Source organism: Podarcis vaucheri, assembly GCF_965113315.1.
Source record: "Podarcis vaucheri genome assembly, chromosome: 16".
NCBI classification, from domain to species: domain Eukaryota; kingdom Metazoa; phylum Chordata; class Lepidosauria; order Squamata; family Lacertidae; genus Podarcis; species Podarcis vaucheri.
This window is the reverse complement of record NC_138754.1, coordinates 19,892,656-19,920,385: the sequence shown is the minus strand read 5'-3', so window position 1 is coordinate 19,920,385 and position 27,730 is coordinate 19,892,656. Positions and strand designations below refer to the sequence as shown.

Sequence of the window (27,730 nt, the reverse complement as noted above, 5' to 3'; positions counted from 1 at the left end):
TAAGATGCTGTCTAGGTTTGTCAGCCTGAATTATTGGAGGATAAAGGTAAGAGGCTCTTAATGAAACCCCAAGCTTCTCTGTCCCCCTCCATTTTTTGCCAAATCATCCCCCATCCCTGTGTGGGACATTATTGCAGTCAAACCAATAATTCATGCTTTGCCAGGTGGGCACATGAAGGGGCTGAGGCTCTCGGAGCTTTCCTGTAAAATTGGCTAGAGGGAACTCTGTGAGATCACTTTGTCTGCCTTGGCAGGAAGCTGTAACACTATATCCTTCCTTCCTTCCTTCCTGGATAACCACATCTTTCTTCACTATGCTTCCAAGCTGACCACATGTGCATGTCTGAGCTCTTCAGCTCAGACACCATTTTTGAACTTACATTTTGTGCTTTTGTAACTTGTATAGTACTTTTAAACCTGCCTTCATTTTGCTACTGTAAGTACTGCTTCAAGACCTAGAGTTTGTAAGTAAATACTACTTTTATTTCTTCACAAAGCAATGTGTGTGTCATTGTTAGTTTTAAGGGGGGGGGTAAATGGGTAATACCAGGAAAACCCAGTCTGCCTGAAAGCATCCTAGATAATTGTTTCTAGAAGGTTAAATCAATATTATCTTCCAAGTTTAAGCTGCAAAGGATGGTACTCTGTTGATCTCACTAATGTGAGCAAGGAAGGTTAATAACAATATATAATCTCCCAGTGTTCAAATCCATTCCAACACCATGAAAACATTAAAAACATTAGGATTTTTCCGCTGTCAGCCCTTGAAACTTTTGCCTCCTCTCCAAATTATCCCATTCTTGCTGTTCACTACAAGATCTCCATCACTAGGCCAGAGTTCAAATCCCCAGTAAACCATAAACAGGGTTGTTGTGAGGATAAAACAGGGAAGGGAGGAACCATGTGTGTCACCTTGAGCTCCTTGGAGGAAAGGTAAGATATAAATGTAAAAATAAATAAAATAATTAGAGCCTGAGTTCCCTCCCGGAGCTACAATTCCTCTTTGCGGGGGACTCTGGGAATTGTAGCTCTGTGAGTGGTGTCCTTAAAACTTCCTAGCCCCCTTGAGGAACTGCAGTTCCCAGGATGCTTTGCAAGGGGGGGAAAGCCATGACTGTTTAAAGTGGTTTAAGCATGCTTTAAATCAATGGTGCAGACAGGGCCTAAATTGACAGAGGCTGTGGGATGTAAATAAACTGACTGTGGTGACGACCGCACCATCTGCTTAACGTCTGACCCCTGACATTGCCTGTTGCTCCCACCGCCAGCCACCCCAGCGTCATCCCAGTTGCACACAAGCATCTCTGGATTCCAGCTGGGGTCACCATGGAGACGTAAAACCCTCATCCAAATTCGCAATCATGGCTTCACTGTTGAAGAAGTGGCGAGAGAAGGTAAGACTTCTCGCCGGGGGAGGCCGCAGAAGTGCCTCTTCACAAACATGCGGGTTGTGTTTTTTTATCAGAAAAAGAAATAAAATAAAAACCACCTCTGCTCCTCTCGACAGAGATGCCACACAGCGATAATTAACTGGGATTGCATACCTGCAGTGCGCCAGAGGCCAGAGAGTGTGGGTAATTGCAGCAACGGCACCATCATATCGACTAAGTGGGCAGCAGTGGAGGGAGGGAGACTGGGCAGGGCTTGTGCAAAAATCCCCTTTTTTCCTCTTCAGTTGGTAAAGATGGGGGAGAAATAGGGTTCTGCTTGCATTTTCATGAGAACCCACTGAGCTCATCTTTCCCAGAAACAATATGTACACTGTAATACAACCATCCTTCGATATCCCCACTTCTCTGATTTTTACAATGCAGTTCTCCAAGTCCCCAAAAATGTGGGCACACAAAATATGCAAATATTTGTATTTTTTAAGGGTTGGGTTTTTTTTTACAGTATAATGTATCTGTGCTAATGGTTCAGTTGTGTTGTGAGTCACTTGGGGACCTCTAGGTAACAAGCAACTAATATGAAATAATAATTATATTTGGGAAAGTAACTACGGAAATGTTGGAGAATGCTGCTTGCAAAAGAAGTGCGAAATTAAGAGAAATGCATGCTAAAATGGTAACGAATTTTGAGAATGTAATAAGAGCATTGTGTTCTCACAATGGCCAACCAAAGGCCTATGGGAAACCTGCAAAAGGACCTGAGCTCAAGAGCAACTCTCCCCTCCCATAGTTTATCGCAACTGGTGTTTCAGAAGCATGACTGTCTCCAGCCGTGGAAGCAGAGCAGAGCCATCATAGCTAGTAGCCATCAACAGACTTAGCTTCCTCCGTGAATTTGTCCAATCCTCTTTTAAAGTCATACAAGTTGGAGATAACTCTTTTTAAAGGGAAAAAAAATCTACAAACAGGTGTGAAATTATGGCAAACTGCATTTAAGACTGGGGGGAAATGAATACAGTGGTACCTCAGGTTAAGTACTTAATTCATTCCGGAGATCCATACTTAACCTGAAACTGTTCTTAACCTGAAGCACCACTTTAGCTAATGGGGCCTCCCGCTGCTGCCGCACCGCAGGAGCCCGATTTCTGTTCTCATCCTGAAGCAAAGGGCTAGCGGAGTCTGTAACCTGAAGTGTCTCTAACCTGAAGCATATGTAACCCGAGGTACCACTGTAAAAGCAAGAAAAACTTAAACAGACAGTGTCACTCATGCCTTCTCATCAGTTTCTGCTGCTGAAGCTGGGTGCCCTTTGCCCCTCCCAAACATACACCGCAGGGGAGCTGGGAATGGCTGCCCTCGATTCACAAGCACATTTGCAAGCAGCTGCTGCCCTGCCCTTTTGAGGACCACAGTTTTAATGGTGGCTGCAGGAGAGGGGGAGAGATCTTAGGTCTCCCATCACCACCCTCTGTTTCTGACAGGGTTCAGGAATCCGATTCCCCCCACAGTGGGGAGCCAAGAATTAGATGATGATGATGATGATAATTCATTATTTATACCCCGCCCATCTGGTCGGGCTTCTCCAGCCACTCTGGGCAGCTTCCAACAAAATATTATAATACCGTAATGCATCAAACATTAAAAGCTTCCCTAAACAGGGCTGCCTTCAGATGTCTTCTAAAAGTCTGGTAATTGTTGTTCTCTTTGACATCTGATGGGAGGGCGTTCCACAGGGTGGGTGCCACTACCCAGAAGGCCCTCTGCCTGGTTCCCTGTAACTTGGCAAGAAGAGTTCTTACCAAGTATTTTATTTAATATTCACAGGCTTTGAAAAGTTCCTCTCTTGCAGTAATGGCGTTGCTCCGAGTAAAGCCCCACCCACCCCCATCTCTCCTATTATACGCCATCCCTACATTGGCAGATCTGTGCTTTCTGCCTCTGAGCTCTCTGTTCTCCTACTTTCCATGCCCGCCGGGTTCTGAGAGAGGGGGGTCTGGGATGCTTTCTAAAGACATTGAGTCTGTCAGCTGTCTCTCCCCTGGTGCTTCTTCTTCCTGCTGCTCTCCCAGTATTTCCCATCTTCTCCCCTCTGCAGCCTCTGACGTATGACCTTCTGCAAACCACTATTCTAAATCTATACTGTCTCCCTCTTCTCTGGGAAGTGTAGGAGAAGGGGGTGGGTCTCCACCATTCCTCCTCAGTCCAGTCCATGACATTTCCCCTTCCTAGACAGCTTCATTCATGAACCACAGGAAGAGATCAGAAGTATCCACTCCTGGTTTTAAATGAACTACTGTCCTAAGTTTTGTCCAGACTTTGAGAACTCTTAGACAGACAGACAGACACACACACACACACAGCCAGATTCATAAACTACACTTTAACCCCAACTTATTTGGACTAACCAGACTTTTCAATTAATTTCTGAAGTGGCCTGATGTGTAGCTTCTAACTCATGGGTAGGTAAACTAAGACCCGGGGGACAGATCCAGCCCAATCGCTTTCTCAATCCAGCCTGCGGACAGTCCAGGAATCAGCATGTTTTTACATGAGTAGAATGTGTCCTTTTATTTAAAATGCATCTCTGGGTTATTTGTGGGACATAGGAATTTGTTCTTCTTCTTTTTTCAAAATATAGTCCGGCCCCCCCACACAAGGTCTGAGGGCCAGTGGACCGGCCCCCTGATGAAAAAGTTTGCTGACCCCTGTTCTAACTGCTCCAGATTTAAGGGCTGTCTTCTACAAAACGAAGCCAGTGGGTTACTGCTTACAATAATGAATTGCGCTGCCCAAATTACGGCTGTTGACCATAATGCTAAGGTCTGGAACATTAGTCCTGGAAAGGTTCCTTGGGCTTTCAGAAATCCCCCCGTCCATAATCATCAACAGAGCGGTGGCCTGGAAAACAGATGAGACTGAGAGGAAGCGCCGGTAATATATGAAAAGCACCTTATGACTTCCTTGGGTCTTTTTTAAGCATTCCGTGATTGCCAATCACCATCAAGCCAGAAATGCAAAGGCTAATTAGAATATTCTGGTGCTCCAGAGAACCAGCGCTGGGTCATTTAGACATTAAACCAAAAGGCCTTCAATTCCCAATAAATTTGTAATAAAATAACCATCTCCGTTGATTGAGAAATCAGAGGAAGGGAACAATAAAACCATGCAGGGAGCGCACAGAAGCCCCTGCTGCATTCTGCTGATCCCTATCAATCAACGTCTGCAGTTGGTATTTACCGAGCAAAATAACAAGTTGTTGGCTATGGTGTACTAAGACCTGTACACAGCTGCATAGTGGCAAAGTCATAAGCGCAGGGTCCCATCATGAGTCCTGTGGGGCAGCATGGGGGGGGCATATCGCCTGAGGAGGCAGCAGATCAGTCCACAGGTGTCACTGCCAATGTGGCAGCAACAAGTGATGCTTTATTTCATGGGTAGGCAAACTAAAGCCCAGGGGGCCAGATCCGGCCCAATCACTTTCTCAATCTGGCCCACGGATGGTCCGGGAATCAGTGTGTTTTTACATGAGTAGAATGTGTCCTTTTATTTTAAATGCATCTCTGGGTTATTTGTGGGGCCTGCCTGGTGTTTTTACATGAGTAGAATGTGTGCTTTTATTTAAAAGGTTATTTGTGGGGCATAGGAATTTTTTCATTTATTTTTTTTCAAAATATAGTCTGGCCCACCGCATGGTCTGAGGGACAGTGGTCCGGCCCCCTGCTGAAAAAGTTTGCTGACCCCTGCCTTACTTGGAGGCCAGATCTGCTGCCCTTTGTAGATCCTGCCCCCTGAAGCAGTTGCCTCACCTTGCCTTGTGCATGGGCCGGCCCTGCAAGCAGTATTTGCCACTTTATGAACAGTTGTGGCTTCCCTCAAAGAATCCTGGGAGCTGTATACTGTTAAGGGGGCTGAGAGTAGTTAGGAGACAACCGGCTGGTGCTATTGGGACAAGATGAGGTCTCTGGACAACCATCAAGGGCAGGCCCACGTAGGCCACGATGGCCCCATAAGTCTGGTCCCCTTTCTTCTGGGGATGGGAATGAGGACTCTGAATCAGAATGGGAATCGCCTATGGGGCCAGCCTCAGAAACACAAAACCAGTCCAGGGTCTCAGTGCTGTGGGAATTTGAACCCAAAATTAATAAATCAATATTTTAAACATCAAACTGAACAACTTCGATATTTTCTTAAATATTCAAAGCATCAGGATATTTAGTACTGTATATTTAAACACAAGCGATGGTCAGAGAAGTTGAGCTTTTTTTGCAGAGGTCCCCCAAAGTTAGAGCTGCCATATTTCAAGAGGTAAACACCCGGACAGCTTTTTCAGAGCGATAGCACAAAAAGTTTGTTAAGCTTTCTTTAGGCGATCATCCCCGTCCCCCGTCCCCCACTGTCCGCCACCAACCCACCCGAGCCCAAACCCGAGCCCAGGCAACCCACGCCAGAGCCCAAGCCCAAACCCCTGTACATTCACCATCCATGTATAAGACGACCCCAAAATTTCTGACTATTTTTTTTAGCAAAAAACATCATCATATACGGTATTTTATCATTTGATCTGCAATTGCAAGTACACTAAGTAAAAATTACTGTACTTTTCTATGTATTAGACAAGGGGTTTTTACTCCTAAAGAAAGTAAAAAATGATGGGTGGGGTCAATTCTCCCCAAAAAAGCTCAACAACTTTGGGCCACCTCCCCCCATTTTCTTTAATTTTTGTCCCCTAAAATAATGGGCATCTTATACATGGGAGCGTGTTATACATGGAAACGTATGGTATGTGTTCTTTAAACTTTAAACTTTAAACACATCTTGAGTAGTTTTTACAGGAGGGGAGAGAACTAACTGGTCAAACAACCCAGGGCTGTCTTCCACATAATCTTTAAATGGGAACTAAAGTCTAATTCCCACAAGTCCCATTCCCACCCCACTCCGGCCTAAGGGTGTCTCGTTGACATAGAGGACTGCATTGCAGAAGCCTCCGTACAACCAGAATCTCCCTCATTTCAGGAATACTGTCCAAAGTTCTGGTCACCTCACCAGACAAAGGGTATTGAAGAGTTGGGAAAGGTTCGTGAAAGGGCAACCAAGATGATGAAGTGATTCCCCTATGAAGAAAAGCTGCAGTATTTGAGTCTTTTCAGTTTGGGAAAAAGACAAACTTTATCAAAGTTTATCAAAGAATACATGACATGGAGAAAGGGAAAGGGGGAGGGACTCCCTCTCTCCTAACACTGAAACTCGTAGGCTTCCAATGAAGCAGAATGTTGGAAGATTTGAGACCTGTAAAAGACATGACTTTTTCATGGAGAATAGTTGGACTATGGAACTCTCTGCCACAAGAGGCACTGATGGCCATCAGCTTGGATGGATTTAAAAGAGCGTTTGGACAAATTCATGGAGAGAACTATTGATGGCTGCTAGGTATGATTACTATGCTCTGCTCAACTGAATCCTGGTAGCTTGAAGCCACAGGAGGGGTGTGCACTCTCATGCTCAGGTCCTGTTTGTGGGTTTCCCACAGGCATCTTGGTTGGCCACTGTGAGAACGGGACATTGCGCCAGATGGGCCATTAACCTGATCTAGCAGAGCTCTTCTTGCATCCTTCAGCCCTCGCAGCAAAGCCCATCCTTCCCTGTACTCAAAACCAAAGTTCGCAACGGAAAGCGCTGTAAACTGCAGCAGGAGCATCTGTGCGATTCTGCAGGATAGAAGTGGGGGGGGGAGAGACGCCCTCCCTTTAATGCGCTAATTATGATCCCGAAAACACTAATGGGATTAGAAGGCAAGATTCGGTGGCTGCCTCCTGAAAATCATTAAGCCCCATTAGAGTAAATTAACCTCCACTCTTCCACCGAGGAGCTTCTGGGTCCTTTCCAGACATCTCTCCTCCCTGCCTAGAAGCAATGAGCCCTTGGTTGGATGCCGGGGTACCAGAACACACTTTGATATTTGTTTTCTCTCCCCTCGATTAATTTAGCTTAATAAACTCCGCTGCCTACGGGGGATTCTCCTCTTGGAACCGGGGCTTGCGGAGGGGCTGCATCCTGCTAATTGTAAATTAAGGTAGCCTGACCTCCAGTGCCAGAATCCCGCCGAAAGGGAGAAGTGGGAAGGGGGGGTCTAGCCAGCTGGAACAGAGCTTGCGGGGAGGGGCTCCAGGGTCCCCTTGCGCAATTAACAACTGGAAATGCTTGATTACCTCCCATCCTGGTTGTCGCGCCCAGAGCCTCACTCGAGCTCACCTGAAACATTTAATTACAGAGGGGAAAGGAGACCTCAGACTCCCACACCAGCACACACAGAGAGAGCAATCTAATTAAATGGTGGCAATGCTTGAGACATCCAGAATGAGCCACAAGAGATGGGAGAAAGACTTCAGACCGGATTCAGGAGGAGAGTCTTCATCAGACTCAAAGTGGACGCCAGGCATCGCTACCTGGCCCCTGGAATTTCGCCCAGGCCACACCCTGCTTCGCAACCTCCTTGGGTGTTTGTGCCTGAATAGAATATGTCTTTGTTTTTTGTTTGCTTGTTTTTTTAAAAAAAGGTTTTCGTTGAACGATTTTTGCAAAAGCTCAAGGTGATACAAAATCATCGTAGTGACATAGAGGACAAGGTGGGGAAATGGGTTGAATAATGATGGATGGAGAAGGGGGCAAAAATGGTTTGCATTCTGAAATGGCAAGTCTGGCTGAAACTGTTGAGTCTAACCAAAGGGGGCGATGGGGTGCCTTATCTTTGTTAGTAACATATATAATGAACTGAACTCCGGTCTCAGAGAACTTGTCTCTGCTCATTTCTCCGCCGGCATCCTATGTTCATGTCTCAGTTAGAGCCAATGGCCAGACCTTTTGCATAGCAGATCCTTCCAAGAACAGGAAGTTTCTAATCTAGCAGCCAGGAGTTTAGGCTTCAAGATCAGATCTCTGTGAACCAGACTCATGATAACCCCTTCCCTAAAGATAGGCAGGAGAGCAAGCAGAAAGTCAGGAGTTAAGGCTTGCTGTGTGCCGTGTTTTTGTGTTTTTGCACCCTGGCTGTGCTTTTTGCTTGCCTGGAAAGTGGAGAGAGAGAGAGAGAGAGAGAGAGAGAGAGAGAGAGAATATGTGTGTTTAGAATCTGGCCTACTGTACAAAGATTGAATGTAAGTTCATTGGCCCACCTGCTTTTGCCTCTGCTGCCCCCATTGGCATGTGGCCCTTGGAAGGTTCCCCAGAAGGAAATGTGGCCCTCACAGTAAAGAAAGAAATCCCTGGTTCACTGGGTCCTGCACCAAGAAGTATAGGTAAAGGTAAAGGGACCCCTGACCATTAGGTCCAGTCATGGATGATTCTGAGGTTGCGGCGCTCATCTCGCTTTATTGGCTGAGGGAGCTGGTATACAGCTTCTAGGTCATGTGGCCAGCATGACTAAGCCACTTCTTGTGAACCAGAGCAGCACATGGAAACGCCGTTTACCTTCCTGCTGGAGTGGTACGTATTTATCTACTTGCACTTTGATGTGCTTTCGAACTGCTAGGTTGGCAGGAGCAGGGACAGAGCAACGGGAGCTCACCCCGTTGCGGGGATTCGAACCTCCAACCTTCTGATCGGCAAGCCCTAGGCTCTGTGGTTTAGACCATAGCGCCACCCGCATCCCACCACCAAGTATACTTAATAGCTAATCCAGATTTGGAACTTAATGAACTATCTAGCTTGATCAAGCATAAGAACCTAGGGGGAAGCACTGCTGCATCAGACCAAAGGTCTACCCAGTACCGAGTCCGGCATCCCACAACAGCTGACCAGAAACTTCTGAGAAACACACCAAGAAGGCAAAAACCCTCCCCTGGTGCCTTGCAGAAAGTGGCAGTCAGTGGGACATCTGCTCCTCAAGAGGCAGTTTGCACTTCCCGTATCAGGGCTGGAGAACCTTTCTCAGCCTAAGCGTTGCATTCCCTTAGGGGGGCACATGTGAGCTGTGGGCGGAGGCAGAGGCAGAAGTGGGAAGAGCAACAGAAGTGGGAAGAGCACCTTTGTACAGTAGGCTAGCTTCTCAACAGAGACTTGCACACCCTTCTCTATCCTCCATCCAGACAAGTGGCAGGTTTATTTCCAGCCAGGCTAAAACACTTGAGCCATGTGTAAAGCAGAGCTAGAGAGGCGGTGTGCCTGGGGAGAGTCATGAGGGCCAGATGGGGAGGCTTGGGGGCCGCATTTGGCCCCCACCCCAGAGGCTCCCCACCCGTGCCTTAAGACCTCAGTGAGCCACAGAACCTAGCTGGACAAACATCATAGCCTGTGTGCGCTTGTATGTGGCCTGAATGCACAGTGAGCTGTCCATGGTCCTGATTTCCTGTCCATGGTCCTGATTTCTGTCCATGGTCCTGATTTCCAAGCTTCACCAGCTATGGGACTCGTTGTCTGCAGCCGGCCATGCCTACAACATGCAGAGTACTGTGTGGTCACCCGCAAGGGCCCTTGCGAGGCAGGAGTGGCAGGGTGTGGTTGAGGAGAGGGTGCAGCCTGGAGAGAGCACCGAGGTCTAGGCAGAGAGGCCTGAAGTGCTGTATTTGGCCCCTGGGCTGGCAGTTCCTCACCCCTGTCCCTGCACAAAATAACGCATGTTTTCGCCGACAAAGACACAAAAGAAAATTCATCGGGGAGAGAGAGAGAGACTACATTGCTTGACAACTTTTTGAAGTGGAGAGAGAGCAAGAGATGAAAAATATCTATAATGGCTGAGAGAAGGGACAGAGTGGCTGGGAGGTGCTCCCCCCAACCCACAACGCCACCCCTGTTGATGTGGAACAGTTCATTAGAAGGAATGGAGAGCCCTTCTCCTCTGGGGAGGCCACATTCGGACCTAATGAGCTGGCAACCCCATCAGCGTCCCAGAGTATGTGGCACTGCCAAGCTCTGATGGCTAAATGGCCTGCCTCCTGCTCGTTTGAAAGAAACCGATGCACGAAATGGAAGGCAAAAGGGTTCGTTATCTTTACATCCCATCTTTCAATGACGACCAAGGGGTGCAGGTGGAAGCAGCCACAGAGAAGCTCCCGGCATGCAGCTATGACTAGCTACCTCTCCTGGTCTCAGTGGGGTTTTCACCTATGTATCTTCCTCCATCCAAACTTTGCACCTTCTTTGGATTGTTCCTAAGAACACGGCCAGCCTATAAGAGCACTTGAACCAATAGAAACACCTACAAATAGAACTGTGCAATACCAAGCACCCTGTCTCCTCCACCTCATCGCATAGAGGTGGGTACGTGACCAGCAGGCCTACTCTCCCCCAGGCTGCTGTTCCCAGAAACTAAAGCTCTCATTTACAAAAGAAAGAAACATATATACAGTAAATATAAATCGTGGCGGTGGTGGTGCTGGTAGAAGAAGCAGTATTTTAATGCTGGAAAGTGCTAGATCAATGTATTATTGACATCAATAGGTCCATTGCGGATACAGGGATTATAAAAAGAAGAAGTAAAGGTAAAGGACCCCTGGATGGTTAAGTCCCGTCAAAGATGACTATTGGGTTGCAGCACTCATCTCGCTTTCAGGCTGAGGGAGCTGACGTTTGTCCACAGACAACTTTCCGGGTCATGTGGCCAGCAGGACTAAACCACTTCTGGCACAACGGGACACTGTAACAGAAACCAGAGCGCACGAAAACGCTGTTTACCCTCCCGCTGCAGTGGTACCTATTTATCTACTTGCACTGGCATGCTTTCGAACTGCTAGGTGGGCAGGAGCTGGGACAGAGCAATGGGAGCTCACTCCATCATGGGGATTTGAACCACCGACCTTCTGATCATCAACCTAGCACCCCCACACATTCCCTGGGGGACAAGTCCACCTCCCCTTTCTCCACCCCTGTTGTCCATGCACATATTCCCTTCTCAGTCCACTTACTTGGGTGTGTGAGCCTCATCCACTCGATTGCCCAGCTGGAATTCATGGGACTTGCTGCGGTGCAAGGTGGTGAAGCCTGGGAAAAGGTGGATGAGTTTCCGGGAGGATGGGGGTGGCGTTCCCGGGGGCTTCACCTTGTTCCTCCTCCTGACCGGCGGTGTGCCTGGTGGCGTCATGGTGGTGACGATGTTAGGGGTGCGTGGCGGAGTATGTGCAGCATGCCGCTGCCGCGGGGAAGGGGGCAAGGAGCGGTGGCCGGACTCCAGTGGTGGGCACAGCCCTGAGAAGCCTTCCACGGTCAGCCTGTCCACATGGGAATACACCGGTCCATGCGGCAAGGTCGAGTGGCAGTAGTGCTGGATGCATTTGGACTGAGCTTTGGGGCTCGGAGAGAGGTGGGTTCGAATCCACTGCATGGATTCCGATTGGCACACGGGGTTGTTCTCCTTGCCTGTCTCAGTCGTTGCCGGCCACTGGATCGTCCAGTCTTGCTTGGAAAGGCTACCACCTGTACAAATGGGAAAGGGGGGAGGGATCATTGTCATTCACACACTTGAAAAGCAGTGGTGATTTAACAAGAGGAAATCTATGCTGCACATTTAGATACATTGAGAACTTATTTAAACTGTCAATGCACCCAGAGGGCGCAACCCAGGAAACCCTTTTCCTTCAGTGTCTCATTTTCCCCCAGTCCCAAATTCTCCAGTTTGCAATTTAAAATTCTCCAATTCTCCAATTTGCAATTAAAAAATACAAAAACAACTCATCAAGATTAATTTAATGCAAATTTAACTTTTTATGTATGCAGTTTTGACTACGGCACACAGTTTTGCAAGCTGTTTCCCTATATATAATGCAGTCATGCATATTCGTTTCATGAATGTAGGCATAGGATTTATTCCGATATACACATTTCTGTATGTAATTTTGACAAATATGCACATTGTTGCAAGCTAACAATGCATTTTGGTACGTCCTTTTCACAATGAATACATTTGTTTTTTGCACTTTCCCCTATAGCAGTTTAGCAAGCCGTTCTGTGAAGTACCTCCCCACCCATTTAAAAGGGGGTGGGACTTGGGGGAGAAGGGAAAGGCTTGGGGGGAAGTTGTGAGGGGGCAGGGTAATTGAGGTGTAAAAGGAGGGAGATTTGGTCATTTAAAAGAGTAGCTGGAGTTGGTGAGCAGAGTGAAGCTGGCCCAGTAGCCAGCATAACTAGGCCTTTAATCCCACTCCTCCCTCCCTCTTTTTCATGCACCCCCCACACCACCATTTCCTGAATCCATTCAGGAAGGAATCCTAAGAAGCACTTCATTACTCAAAAGTACTATTGGACAAAATAATAGACTCCATCTCTCTCTCCCCCCAGCACTCTTGATCCAACGCCTCTTAAGAACTCATGAATAAAAAGGTGATATTTGCATTCTAAAAAAGAAGTCCATAGCGACCCCGACTCTTTTTTATTATTATTATTACGCTACTCGGGATTATTAATTGATAGCCCTGTTATCTCCGCATCCTTTTCAAGGAAATCAATTTATTTCAAGCTCTTGAGAAGGGAGAGGGAAGGACAGGCAATGAGCTGCAGGACAAAAAAGGAAGAAGGGTTGATTAAAAGGAGGGGTTTTTTAGTTTTTAAAAAGTGTGACAAGGCAGAGAGGCATGTCTTTGGGATTGTTCCCTCCAAAGCTGGTTAATAAAAAGAAAATCAGTCAACGGGAAGAGGGAATGAAAGGAGAAGTGGTGCCTGTGCAGGGCTCTTTGTCTCGGCTGCTAATGCAGTAGGATGTTTCGAGAGAGACTGAAAGGGGTCTGGTGCAGAGATGGAGAGAGAGGTAGAGATCTGGTGGAGTTTGAGGGGCTGGACTGATTGGGAGTGGAAAGCATTAGCAGATCAGACAAGTGAGTCCTCCAAAGGAAAATTAATGGGCATCTGGAGAAAGAAGCTGCAGAAAGACTTGGAAGTGAATTTGGGCAGCTGACAGAGTTAAGCATCAAGGAGAACTGTCTCCTTGCAAAAGGAGAACTGCCTCTGATCCCAGAGGAATCTGAATCAGCCCCTGCTTAGATGCCGGAATGACCTCAGCACATTCTGCCCACCTGGGCGATCGGACAGCCGACAAACTAGCATCCTAGTCCCTGAGGAGTTGGCTGGCAACTCAAATAAAAAAGAGAAATGTGTTGCCCCACTAACACCCCCAACCAGTCTTGGCAGTCTTGTGGGTGCCCCCTCCAGATGTTTTGGACTGCCACTCCCGCCGTGGGGAGCACCAGCTTGGCAAATGCTGCTCTTGGCTGCTTCTGCAGAGACGCAGCTCAGAAGAAGGCAAGCAAAGCAGAAATACATTATGCTACATTCCTCTCCAGTCAACAGACATCCTATATTCCCATCGCCTTGCAGGTGCCGACAATCAGTTGACCGGCCTTGCCAAATCAGCTGATCGGAGGTGCCAGATCAGCTGATCAGTGACACTTGCTAAACCCCATCATTTCTTTGCAAGTGCTGATGATCAGCTGGTTGGTGGGTCCTGCAAGTCCCTCCTTTCAGCAGGGAAGCAGTGCCTTTACCTGTCCCACAGCGGACATGATTAATATTATGTAAGGTATAGAACAGGTGAATGTTGCTCATCCAACATGGCTGCATGGGCCAAATGGGGGAGCCTGGAGAGTCTAATAAGTCCCATGGGGCAGAGGTTTCTCACTGCTGGCCTGCGAAGCTCCCTCCAGCTCTATGATTCCACATCGCAATACCTAGGACTGCTTCTGAATTGCACAGTATTTGAAGGGGGGAGGGTGGCCCTAGAATTGTCAAGTCGTAAGGGGACCAAGGGTCATCTAGTCCAACCCTCTGTGATGCAGGAATTCTGCCCACAGCCATCCCTGGGTGGGCTTGAACCTTCTGGTTAACTGCCAGACACAGCCTCTCCTCACTCTCCAGCCAAGACGTCAATCAGTTTAGGGACATGTTGAAGGCAACCATTTCCCATTTTGCACAGAGCCTTCCAACCCCAATCAATCCGACTGAGGTGAGTAGACTTCCCCACCCTCAAAATAGCAGACGATTGTGATGCATAATTGGAGGGTCAATCCCTAGCAGGGACAAACTCTTGCAGTTCTTGGTCAGTAGGAGATGATTATCCGGGGAGAACACCTTCGGCAAGATTAATTACCACATTGCTAATTAATTATGATTGATGATTGCTCAGCAGAGGTGTGGAGTGACTGAGAGAAGGGTAGCCCAACGTCCAACCAAGAAAGGCTCTTCATATCGGAGCCCAATCTGGGGTCATTAAACCCCACAGCCCAGGCTCCAGGCAAGTCCTTGCCATTCCCTGCATTCATTTATCTGCTCTTTTTATTTTGATGGCTGTGTCATTACATGATTGATGAGCACCCTCGTAAAAATAACTTGATGCTTCTCCCTGTGCGTCATGCCTAAAAATATCAAAGTAGAGTTTGGGGAGCCCATTCTCAGCTAATACCTGCTCACACAAAAGCATACAGGATGCTTTTCAGAGACTCGGTTTTTTGGCATTGTTGAGCCGTCACAGACCCGGAATCGGTGTGTTCAGATTTTTGCATCCTGCCACCGTCGGCTGTCAAACCTCCTTGGTGGATTTTCATAACATTTTTGTGTGTGCTGTGCCCTTGGAAACGCCAAAACAAGCACGTAGAATACATGTCTATCTCGACTCAAAGAAAATGTGCTTAGCTTGGTGCGAAGGTGGTGGAGCAAACCCTCTGCTGAAGGCTTGAATGAGTTGGGTATGTTCAGCCTGGAGAAGAGAAGGCTAAGAACTTGTCCACACTTACTTTTCCTCTGTGCTTTCCAGCATTAAAGCTCTGAGTCCAAGTACTCTTGTTTTTGCTATCCCTGTGCAAACCATCTTTACCACTGAATTGGAGCAAACAGTGATCTGTGAATTGCCATTTGTTTCACTTCAGCTTTAAAGATTGGGATTTGGGGTTTTGTTTTTTGCAGGGAAAGCTCTGGAGCAACAACAAAAAAGAATACTTGGACATGAAGATTGAAAGCCTGGAAAGCGCAGGTCCAATGTGTGAAGAAGCCCTGAGAGTTGATATGAGAGCCATCTTCAAATATCTGTGAAGGGATGTCACATGGAAGATGGAGCAAGCATCCAAGCCAATGGACTCAAATGACAAGAAAGAAGATTCCAACTGAATATTAAGAAGAACTTTCATATGGTAAGAGCTGTTGGACAGTGGAACAGACCACCTGGAAAGGTGATGGTCTCTCCTTCATTGGAGGATTTTAAACAGAGGTTGGATGGCCATCTTTCAGGGATTCTGGGATGGCGGCTAACAGATTGAGGTTGAATCCTGACAAGACAGAAGTACTGTTTTGGGGGGACAGGGAGCGGGTGGGTGTGGAAGACTCCCTGGTCCTGAATGGGGCAACTGTGCCCCTGAAGGACCAGGTGCACAGCCTGGGAGTCATTTTGGACTCACAGCTGTCCATGGAGGTGCAGGTCAATTCTGCTATCTACCAGCTCCATCTGGTATGACGATTGAGATCCTACCTGCCCAAAGACTGTCTCACCAGAGTGGTGCATGCTCTGGTTATCTCCTGCTTGGACTACTGCTATGCACTCTATGTGGAGCTACCTTTGAAGGTGACTTGGAAACTGCAATTAATCCAGAATGCGGCAGTTAGACTGGTGACTGGGAGTGGCTGCCAGGACCATATAACACCGGTCCTGAGAGATCTACATTGGCTCCCAGTATGTTTCCGAGCACAATTCAAAGTGTTGGTGTTGACCTTTAAAGCCCTAAATGGCCTCGTATTTCTGAAGGAGCGTCTCCATCCCTGTCGTTCAGCCCAGACACTGAGGTCCAGCGCCGAGGGCCTTCTGGCGGTTCCCTCACTGCGAGAAGTGAGGTTACAGTGAACCAGGCAGAAGACCTTCTCGGTAATGGCACCCGCCCTGTGGAACGCCCTCCCACCAGATGTCAAGGAAATAAGCAGCTATCCTATTTTTAAAAGACATCTGAAGGCATCCCTGTTTAGGGAAGTTTTTAATATTTAATGCTGTATTGTTTTTAACACTTGATTGGGAGCCGTCCAGAGTAGCTGGGGAAACTTAGCCAGATGGGCGGGGTATAAATAATATATTATTATTATTATTATTATTATTATTATTATTATTATTATGTGATTCCTACATTGCGGTTGGATGGACTAGATGACCCTTGGGGGCCCTTCCAACTCTGCCATTCTATTATTCTGTGACCAGTGCACTGTAGATTAATGTGGGTGCACCATAGCCAATATTTTACATGGCAAACTATTATACTCTCTTTGATTCATACAAAACCAGTGACCTATTCAGGCCTTCAGTGAACTGGGGTGGGGGGGAATAAAGCATGTATGAGGCATGGGAGGGGCATAACCCCCAACCTTCCCATGCTGAATGGGGTGCTTGAATACAAACTTTTAGTGCATTCGGCTTAGAAACATCCCCACTATTGGGAACCCAGATCTTTTGCCCGACTCAGGAAGCTATGAGGCTGCAGCCTGTGGGAATGCACAACCCTGATCTTCTGTTTAAGGCAAACACCTGAATAGGGCTCAGGAGAGACACCTACAGCGAGGAGTCAGGAAAACAGCATAAATAAGCTTGTTCCCTCAGCCTGGCCTGCCCCTACTAAGTATCACACTATGGATACTGAAATCCACATGCCCCTTTCCGAGACATGCTTTATCGCACCACCATCATGATCTCTGAATGTCTGAACTGGGCTATGTCTCTATGCAAACCAGTGGAAAGTTGCAATTGACTAAACGACATCAAGCAGGTTCTGGTCTAGTTAATTTCATCCGGTCGCTGTCATGATAGTGGCAAGTATCCAGGAATCTGCTCCCAACGTTCCACAAAAAACACATTTCTCTCTTTAAACAAAAAAGGAATCACCTGGATCAAACCCCACAGCACACAAGTGTCAGCTCTCTCTATATTTTTTCCCAAGCACCCAGCACAAAAATTTTCTAACTGCCTTACATAACTTGGTCACAACTACATTCCTACACGTGGCTATGATGCTCCCTGGCCTCCTGGGCAAAATCCTTCTCTTGCCAATTAAACTTCATTGCAGAATTAACCCCTCAAGCTTCTATTTTTTCCAGCACCCTTTTTCATTTTATATGTATATTTATTGCATTTATATCCCACCTTTTCCACCAAGGAGCTCAAGGTGGCATAGGGGTCAGCAAACTTTTTCAGCAGGGAGGCGATCCACTGTCCCTCAGAACTTGTGGGGGGCCAGACTATATTTTGAGGGGGGGTGAACGAATTCCTATGTCCCACAAATAACCCAGAGATGCATTTTAAATTAAAGGACACATTCTACTCATGTGAAAACACGCTGATTCCCAGACCGTCTGCCGGCCGGATTTAGAAGGCGATTGGGCCGGATCCGGCCCCCGGGCCTTAGTTTGCCTACCCATAGCATACACAGTTCACCTGTCCTTATTTAATCCTCACAACAACCCTGTGAGGTAGAGGTTAAGCTGAGATGCCCTGAGTGGCCCAGGGTGAGCTCAAATCCCCCGAATGGGGATTTGAACTCTGCTCTCCCAGGTCCTAGTCTAACACACTAACCACTACACCACACTGGCTCTCATGGGCAGACCTAACAGTTCGTGGCTGTGATTTCTCTGTGATGAGCTCCTTCTTCATCTACCCACATCATTTGCAGACATTTAAAAGCCCTCAGATTTGTTACCTCCCCATCTTTTTGTTTCTGCCCTCTTGCTTTTTATTTCCTCTATTCCAGCGGTGGTGATCCTTTTTCAGCTCAAGGACCACATTCAATAAAAGGCAACTTTCCAAAGGCTGCATGCCAATGGCGGGCAATGGATACAAATCTCCCCTTTCTATAGCAGGCTACTTTCCAGCCACACACACAACCCTCCATCCAGGTAAGCAACAGGTTCAAGGACGCATACCAGCCAGGCAAAAGCACTCAAGGAGGGAGCAAAAGATAACAGAAGGGTCATAGCTCAGTGGCAGAGCATCTGCCTAGCAGCTAGAAGGTCTCTGGTTCAATCCCTGGCAATCTCCAGGTAGGGCTGGGGGAGACTCCCTGCCTGAAACCCTCAAGAAACCACTCCCTTTCATAGAATCATAGAATTGTAATGTTGGAAGGGACCACGAAGGGCATCTAGTCCAACCCCCTGCAATGCAAGAATCTTCTGTGGGGCTCGAGCTCAGAACCCTGAGAGTCTCCTGTTGTACCAGCTGAGCTGAAGGCATTCTGAGCTAGATGGACTAGTGGGTCTGACTCAACATAAGGCAGCTTCCTATGTTCCTCAAGGAGGGCCAGTGAAGGGATGCTGCCTGGTGAGAAGATGTGCGGCCCCGGGAGAGTCCTGGGGGCCAGATGGGGGAGCTTGGTGGGCCGCATGTGGCCCCTGGCCTGAGCTTCCCCACCCTTGATTCAAGACCTCAGTGAGCCACAGGTCCTAGCTAGAGCAACATCCAGCCTTGCGTGCTCTGTCCAGAACACACAGTGAGCAGTCCGCGGTGCTGATCTTCTGCCAGGCCTCCTCCCAAGCTTCACCTGTTCTCCCCAAGGGACTCATTTGAATATAACATGCCCCATACTACCTAGTCTTCTGCAACGGCCCTAACAATGCTACAGCGGTATCGGAGCACCCAACGGGACCACGTCTAGGTAGGCATCCCTCAAAAAACACACCACCCAGGACCGCAAGTCCCTCGCCCTGCATTTCGCTGGGGCCCTCGCGCAGGCTTACCCAGATCCCTCGGCTGACCGCCACTAGGTCTTCCGAGGTGAGAAAGCAACCCTCGTTTTTGCTTTCTCCGAGACGGCAACTGCTCCTCAAGTGTGTTCTAGCTTTCCTCCCCCACAAGAAAAAGCAAAAGTTACTACGGCAACCAGGAATTTTAAGCCACAGAAAAGCAGAAAATGTCACGAAGGGCTGCTGCTCATCGCGACGGGCGCACTGCATCCAAACGCGAGTGAAAGGTGCAGAGGAGTCACAGCTCAGGTGAGTAAAAGCATCTGCCTGGCAGGCAGGAAGGCCCCGGGTTCAATCCCCAGCACCTCCAGGTGGGCAGAGACCTAACAGCACCCTCTCAGCACCCTCGCCAAACTACAGCTCCCAGAATCCTTTGGGGGAAGGGGAAACTGTCTAAAATCGTATGGTGCTCTTTCAATGTGTGGTGTTAATGTGGCATAGATCAGCCTGGTTGGAGGAGATTTTCAAGGCAGCATCCACCAGCTTGGCTCACGCTGGTTGCCTGGTCCAAGAACTACCTCCACTCACAGCCATTCTGTCTGGCCTTTAGGAACAAAATGAAGTCTTGGTACCAGCCTGTTTTCCTTCTCCTTCCCTCCCATTCCACTTCCTTTTCCATCATGTCTCATTAGACCAGGCATGTCCAAAGTCCATTTTGGGGGCCCTCCGGTCGATGATTTAAAGCTCAACAACTCCAGCCCTCACACACATTCACTTCATCAAATCTGGCCCTCTTTGAAAGACGTTTGGGCGCCCCTGCATTAGACTATAAGCCACTGTTTTAAATGGTCAACTGCTTTGAGTGGGGAAGGGCTGCAGCTCAATGAAAGAGCCTCTGTTTCAAATGCAGAAGGTCCCAGGTGCATCTTCAGGTCGTCCAGGGAGGGACCCCCTGTCTGGAAATACTAGCCAGAAGAACCAAAGATCTGACTCTCCCTCTCTCCTCTAAAACCCGGAGCCAAACCTGCGGCTCTGAAGGGACCCAGGCTGCTGAAAGTTGCCAAACCCTCTTAGAGGAAAAGCATTGGATTGACATTGGACGTAGAGGCTCTGCTTCCTTTTGCTGGCCTACACAGATCCCTTGGACCCTGATTCTTTGACAACATGCCGCAGTTGTGTTGCAAGAGCACCGATGCAGCCCAGTGGCTGAGAGAGTGCCCTAAGCTCTGGGTTCAAACCACCCCGGTGCCATGAGTTCACTAGGTGAGCATTCTGAAGCTGTTGAACTCCAGCTCCCATCAGACCCAGTCAGGAGAGCCTGGTGATCAGGGCCGATGGGAGTTGTAGTCCCAATAACATATGGAGGGCCACAAGTTCCTCACTGCTGCCTCAAAGCAAGCCACTCTCCCAGCGCAGTCTACCTCACAAGGTTGTTGTAAAAGCAGGAAGATGGTGCGTCTGGAACGCTTAAATGTATTCAAGCGCTCAGCTTTATTGCTGGGTAGAGAAAAAGCATTTTGGAATCTTGCGGGTGCCTGTGCAAGGTGGTGGTCCCCATCTAGACTGCAAAGTCAGAGCTAGTGAATATATTCAAAATGGAAGATGGGTGGAGGGTGAATGCCCTGCAGATCAGGATTAGCCTTCAGCCCATTCTCCATTCTACAATGCTTTAGGAGGGCAGTCCTATACATCCTAATAAAGAGGCATTAGCCATCACACGAAAATGACAAATGGAAGCCCATCCATCTCCTTCCTCACCCCCACCTCCTTCGTCTGGAGCGATAATGGATCATTCCCCTTCCCACCCCCATTGCTGGGACTCTGGCAACTGCATTCACGAGCCAGCAGCTGATTAATGGCCCGGTGCGCTTATTGCAATATGGCTCCCCTGTGATTAATATTCACCATCGATAACAATGCTTACAAGGCAGCTGGTGCCCCCATGGCGATGCAACCTGAGAGGTTACCCTACTTGCAATGCCACCCCAAACGTTACCCGCTCTGCCAGCAGTTCAGCATGCTGCAGACTTCAGTAGCAACAGCCTCTCGGATCGAAGTGATTGACCGAGTGCAGATAATGGCAGCAGAGCAGGATAAAAACACACACAGACACACGCCAACGGACCGAGGACAGGACAGAGCCTTTTTCGGCTGCAGAAATCTACACACACCCCTGGAGGGGGGCAGAGGAAGAAGTTAGATGAGACCATAAGGGAAAGAGGCAGAGGGAAATCAGCTGACAGCCATCCTTTCTCCGAGCCCCAAGACATCCGTCACCAGGGCAGGCGTGGAAAGCACATCCGTCAGACGCCCGTTCTGAAGAAGTGACGGCGTGGCGACACGGGTGACCTTTTATCTGTGACACGGAACCGCGGAGGCTCTGGTCGTGATGCAGAGTCAATACAGCCTCCCTCTTCATTTATCTCCCAGCCGGCTGTCCATCTCTTCGTCTCACCTGTCCATCATCGCAGGCGAGGTTTATTTAATTAGCCAAAGAGAAGGCTGAGCAACCTGCCCCCTTCCCCCCACCCTTTTTTGTTTCCTTTTAAAACAAAAAAAATTACAAAAAAATTCCTCTGCATTAATGGCCCTTCTGCACTTCCAAGGACCTTTCCAGAAGATCGGGTTTTCTCTACACAAGAAATGCCAAAGTTACACAGATGCCTGCTAAACTTCCCGCGGCAGAAAGGTGCTGGTTTTATCGGCGTTCAAGCTGCAGTTATTTTGTGGCTGGGGAATATTCAAGAGCCAAACAGCAATTTCTCAATAGGGGTTTTTTTGGCTTTCATGTCCCTGCTTTCCCTTTAAAAAAGAAGCTTTTGTTTTATTTTTATTTAAAATATTTTATAGTCTGCCTTTAAGGGCAAGAGCTCTCTCTCGGGGCAACGTATGAGATCACAGTAAACATACTTAATAGGTAAAGGTAAAGGGACCCCTGAACATGAGGTCCAGTCATGGCCAACTCTGGGGTTGCAGCACTCATCTCGCCAAGGGAGCCAATGTACAGCTTCCGGGTCATGTGGCCAGCATGACTAAGCCGCTTCTGGCGAACCAGAGCAGTGCACGGAAACGCCGTTTACCTTCCCACCACAGTGTTACCTATTTATCTACTTGCACTTTGACGTGCTTTCGAACTGCTAGGTTGGCAGGAGCAGTGACTGAGCAACGGGAGCTCACCCCGTCGCAGGGATTCGAACTGCCAATCTTCTGATCGGCAAGTCCTAGGCTCTGTGGCTTAACCCACAGCGCCACCCGCATCCCAAACATACTTAATAGAAGCCAGTTAATAAGGGAGAGGTTAAAAACACCCAGCCAGTCCAAAACTAGCCATGATTGCTGTCCTCTGCCTCAGTGGTCGGCCAGAGGCAGTAATCCTGAATACCACTTGCTGGAAACCACAGGAGGGGAGAAAGATCTTGTGCTTGAGTCCTGCTTGCAAATTTTCCATGGGCATTTCGTTGGCTTCCATGAGAACAGGATGCTGGACCCGATGGGCCATTGGCCTGATCCTGCAAGGCTGTTCTTATGTTATTATTCTTTTACTGATGGAGAATAAGGCTATCAGCAACCATGTTCTGCCTCCACTGTCAGAGGTAGTATATACACAGGCGAACTAATGCCAGTGAACTGGAAGAAGCAAAGATCAGCAGTGTCAAAGCAATGATTCTTCAACATCAACTTCGCCGGACTGGTCATGTTGGGCAGATGCCTGATTATCATCTTCCAAAACAACTGCTCTAGTCCAAACTTAAAAATGGAAAGCATAATGCTGGTGGGTAAACCTTTAAAGAGGTTTGCTCTCAAGGCAAATCTAAAAAAAATGTAGTATAAACACCAACAACTGGGAAACACTGGCTTGCTAGCACTCCAATTGGAGAACAGCCTTTACCAAAGGCTTTGAAGACACTCGAACTCAGGACAAAAGGGAGAAACATGCTAAGAGGAAGGCACGCTTGGCAAACCCTCACCATGATCAACTCCTACCCCGAAATCTATGTCCCCACTGTGGAAGGACGTGTGGATCCAGAATTGGCCTCCATAGTCACTTACGCACTCACTGTTAAAACCATGTTTGTGGAAGGCAATCTTACTCAGCTACGAGGGATCGCCAAAGAAGAAGATGCCCCCAACTTTCCTGGGAATTACAAGTGTGAAGAGTGTTGTTGTAGCCAAGTCCTCCTTGCAGGCTTGCCATAAGAAGCTGTTCAGCCACTGTGAGAACAGGATGTCCAGGCTAGAGGGGCCCATGGTCTGATTCAGAAGGAAGGTTCTTTTGTGTACATTGAATGGGGGACCTCCCACCTCCAGAGCACGGGCCCTGCAGCCAAGCTCTGATAGAACTGTCAGGTTCTTTTCAACAACCACGTTTCTAGGCCTCAAGGAAGCGGCAGGCTGTCACCTGGAAGGCACGGTGCTCCTGGAAGTCAGTGGAAAGTTCTGGGAAGCCTTCTCTGCTCTCCGAGCATAGTCTAAAGAAACAGCTTCTGTCCCTTTAAAGCACCTTTGAGTCAGCAGCAGACGAGATGGAAGGGTCGAGATTGATATTAATAAATTAGGATAAGGTACAATGTCAATGTCGGTTAATGAGTCATTCATTAGAGCGGTCCAATTTCCTAGGACATATCTCTACAGGAGTAACGTGCGAGCAGAGAGCGGGGGAAGGGGGGACAGAAATATAGGGCATCATGACACTCCATGCAGCGCGAGACGAACTGCTCGCCCGTCGTTTCTTGGTGCAGAGCACAGCGAAGAGGCCTTAGCCATGAAAAGCATTGTGGTGCAGCAACTGAAAGTGCAGGCGAAGCATTTCTGAGAGCTGGAGCTGTTTGACTGCCTCAGAATACGGCAGATTCTGGAGCTTGAGCAGAAAGTTAGTACAGTGGTACCTCGGGTTAAGAACTTAATTCATTTCGGAGGTCCGTTCTTAACCTGAAACTGTTCTTAACACTTTAGCAAATGGGGCCTCCTGCTGCCACCGCACAATTTCTGTTCTCATCCTCAAGCAGAGTTCTTAACCCAAGGTACTATTTCTGGGTTAGTGGAGTCTGTAACCTGAAGCGTCTGTAACCTGAAGCGTCTGTAAACCAAGGTACCACTGTACCTTTCTTCCCCCAAAAAGGCACCTGGGGACAAGTTGATTGCAAAAAAAGGCTGTGCCCCCACCCACCCATCCCTGACGTCAGGGAACCCAGAGCTGGCCCACCCATTAGGCAAGGTGAGGGGACTGCCTCATGTGGTAGGCTCCACAGAGGCAGCAGATCTGGCCTCCAAGGAATGCATTTGGCCCTCAAAAGGCTACCCAGAAGGAACTGCGGCCCTCGGACACGAAAAGGTTCCCCACCTCTGGAATCAGTCCTGTGACCTGGCAGTAGCTAGATTCCAAGGGAGTGTGCCATTGGCAGAAAGGAAGAACAGGATCCAGTGTCGCCTTTATGTGTGTGTGTGTTAAGAGTGGCAAATTTAATGTCATGCCTGAAGGAAGCCAGGAAGAAAAACCAGTGGAGGGAGAGGCAAATGCATGTGAGGGTGTAATTACATTGGGATGGGGGGGTGGGATTTCTCCTCCTCCTCTAACATCAACAAGACTCCAGAAGCCAGCTTTGTCCCTGAGCAGGGAAAATGGAAAACTCTGATGGGCTTGTCCCAGGATGCAACAACCAGCCACACCTCTGAAGGGTGAAATCAGCGCTTTCCTGTGCAGCCTTCGAGCTCTTCCTCGTTCCCCCATGCCAGATTCCTCTGCCTTAAAGCAAAGGAGGGGAAGGCATCGGGAGTTGATTTAGGGTCACGCCAAAGTCACAGAATAAGAGAATCGTAGTGTTGGAAGGGACCCCAAGGGTCCTTTAGTCCAACCCCCTGCGATGCAGGAATCTCAGCTAAAGCAGCCATGACAGATGGACATCCAACCTCTGCTTAAAAACCTCCAAGCAAGGAGAGTCCACAAACTCCTGAGGGAGAATGTTCGACAGCTCCTACGGTCTGAAAGTTTTTTCTGTATGTTTAGTCCGAATCTCCTTTCTTGTAACTTGAAGCCATTGGTTCGAGTCCTACCACCCAGAGCAGGACAAAACAAGCTTGTTCCCTCTTCCATGTGGTAGCCCTTGAAATATTTGAAGATGGCTATCATATCTCCTCTTTTCCAGTCTAAACATACCCAGCTCCTTCAACCGTTCCTCATAAGGCTTTGTTTCGAGACACTTGATCATCTTAGTTGCCCTCCTCCGCACATGGTCCTTCTCACTGTGCGTTCATTATGATTATCACGACGGGCTGGAGGTGGTTGAACGCAACACCGTTCCAGGTTGGCCCATCAAGTCCAGCGTCCTGTTCTCACAGTGGCCGGCCAGATGTCCGCAAGCAGGTCCTGAGACCACCAGCACTCTGCTCACCTGTCATTCACAACAACTGCCATTCAGAAGAATGCTGCTCTGACGGCAGAGGTGGAGCACAGCCATGGTGGCCCATAGCCGAGACCTCCTCAACCACAGAGTTGCTGATCACACGGCCAGGTGATGGGCAGCCAAATCTCAGCATGGGTGCAGGTCCCCCAACTGATGGGAGCTTACAGGCAATATCTCGAAAAGTTGCGAGCTCTCCTTCATGGGAGGTTGGCTGGCCTCATGAGAAGAGAGAACCACTCATGATAAAGAGAGGTTGGCTGGCCACCTGCCAAGGATTCTTTATCTGTCATCCCTGAACTGCAGGGGGTTGGACTAGATGACTCTTGGGGTCCCCTCCATCTCTCCACTTCTATGATGTCATTAATACAGCTGGTTGCCTATAGCCAGAGCAGCGAATTTTGAGACCCGCCACATCCAACCACCACACTGAGCTCAGCGTGGCTTCTGTTATCCCGCAGCACCCTCTGCTGTTTGCAAGAGGCCAAGCAGGCAGACTTTATTTATTTTTTTACGGATGATTATGCGAAAGGCTTGGCTGGATGAATCCCAAACCGGAATTAAGATTGCCGGAAGAAATATCAACAACCTCAGATATGCAGATGACACAACCTTGATGGCAGAAAGTGAGGAGGAACTAAAGAACCTTTTATTGAGGGTGAAAGAGGAGAGCGCAAAATATGGTCTGAAGCTCAACATCAAAAAAACGAAGATCATGGCCACTGGTCCCATCACATCCTGGCAAATAGAAGGGGAAGAAATGGAGGCAGTGAGATATTTTACTTTCTTGGGCTCCATGATCACTGCAGATGCTGAAAGCAGCCACGAAATTAAAAGACGCCTGCTTCTTGGGAGAAAAGCAATGACAAACCTAGACAGCATCTTAAAAAGTAGAGACATCACCTTGCCAACAAAGGTCCATATTGTTAAAGCTATGGTTTTCCCAGTAGTGATGTATGGAAGTGAGAGCTAGACCATAAAGAAGGCTGATCGCTGAAGAATTGATGCTTTTGGATTATGGTGCTGGAGGAGACTCTTGAGAGTCCCATGGACTGCAAGAAGATCAAACCTCCCCACTCTTAAGGAAATCAGCTCTGAGTGCTCACGGGAAGGACAGATCCTGAAGCTGAGGCTCCAATACTTTGGCCACTGAGCAGGGAAAGAAGAGAAGACTCCCTGGAAAAGACCCTGATGTTGGGAAAGATGGAGGGCCCAAGGAGAAGGGGACGACAGAGGACAAGATGGTTGGATAGTGTCTTCGAAGCTACCAGCATGAGTTTGACCAAAGCTACCAGCATGAGTTTGACCAAACTGCGGGAGGCAGTGGAAGACAGAAGTACCTGGCGTGCTCTGGTCCATGGGGTCACTAAGAGTCGGGCACGACTAAATGACTCAACAACAACAACAACAACAAATGATGGTGGTGACAATGACTATTTACCCTCTAGTCACCCTAAGTCCCAGTGCGGGTTGCAGTAACTGTTAAAAACACATACTCAGGAGGTTGTCTTATCAACTTGTTATCCATCCAGCTCAGTACAGTGGTACCTCGGGTTAAGAACTTAATTCGTTCTGGAGGTCCGTTCTTAACCTGAAACTGTTCTTAACCTGAGGTACCACTTTAGCTAATGGGGCCTCCCGCTGCCGCCGCCGCACAATTTCTGTTCTCATCCTGAAGCAAAGTTCTTAACCCAAGGTACTATTTCAGGGTTAGCGGAGTCTGTAACCTGAAGCGCTTGTAACCTGAAGCGTCTGTAACTCAAGGTACCACTGTACTGTCAATACTGACTGGTGGTGGCTCTCTAAGATATCAGACCAGGCTTTCATCCAGCCCAGCCTGGAAACAACAAGAGTTGAACCTGGTACCTTCTGTATGCAAAGGAGTTGCTCAGCTGCTGAGCAGCAGCCATTCCCTGTGCATTGGGAAGCCAACAAATTAGGTCTCTCCCCCTGCTCCCAACACACACATACACACTTCCGAAATGACAAAGAGGTTTGCAAGACTTGCAGTTCCGATCAAAGTTTGCTGTACACTCTTTTTACAGCTGTTGAAGAAACTGTTAAGCAGAGAGGCAGATGAGAATTCGTAAAGGAACATCAACAAGCTGCGAGATTTCCAGGCATCCCTAACAGGAGGGTCCTGTCAGCCATTCTATGATACACTATAATAATAATAATAATAATAATAATAATAATAATAATAATAATAATAATTTATTATTTATACCCCGCCCATCTGGCTGGGTTTCCCCAGCCACTCTGGGCGGCTTCCAAAAGAATATTAAAATACTGTGATACATCAAACATTAAAAGCTTCCCTAAACA

The 27,730-nt window shown here is 48.1% G+C and overlaps 1 protein-coding gene across 1 annotated transcript in view; it reads right to left on the bottom strand.

Moving 5' to 3' along the window:
- KSR2 (kinase suppressor of ras 2) overlaps positions 1 to 27,730 on the bottom strand; it is a gene marked incomplete at its 3' end in the record, with an annotated part of 188,748 nt that overhangs the window by 123,194 nt on the left and 37,824 nt on the right. The window contains exon 4 of the mRNA XM_082202891.1: positions 11,285 to 11,792. Within this exon, the coding sequence (XP_082059017.1) occupies positions 11,285 to 11,792 (508 nt within the window). The remainder of the gene's footprint in view (positions 1 to 11,284; positions 11,793 to 27,730) is intronic.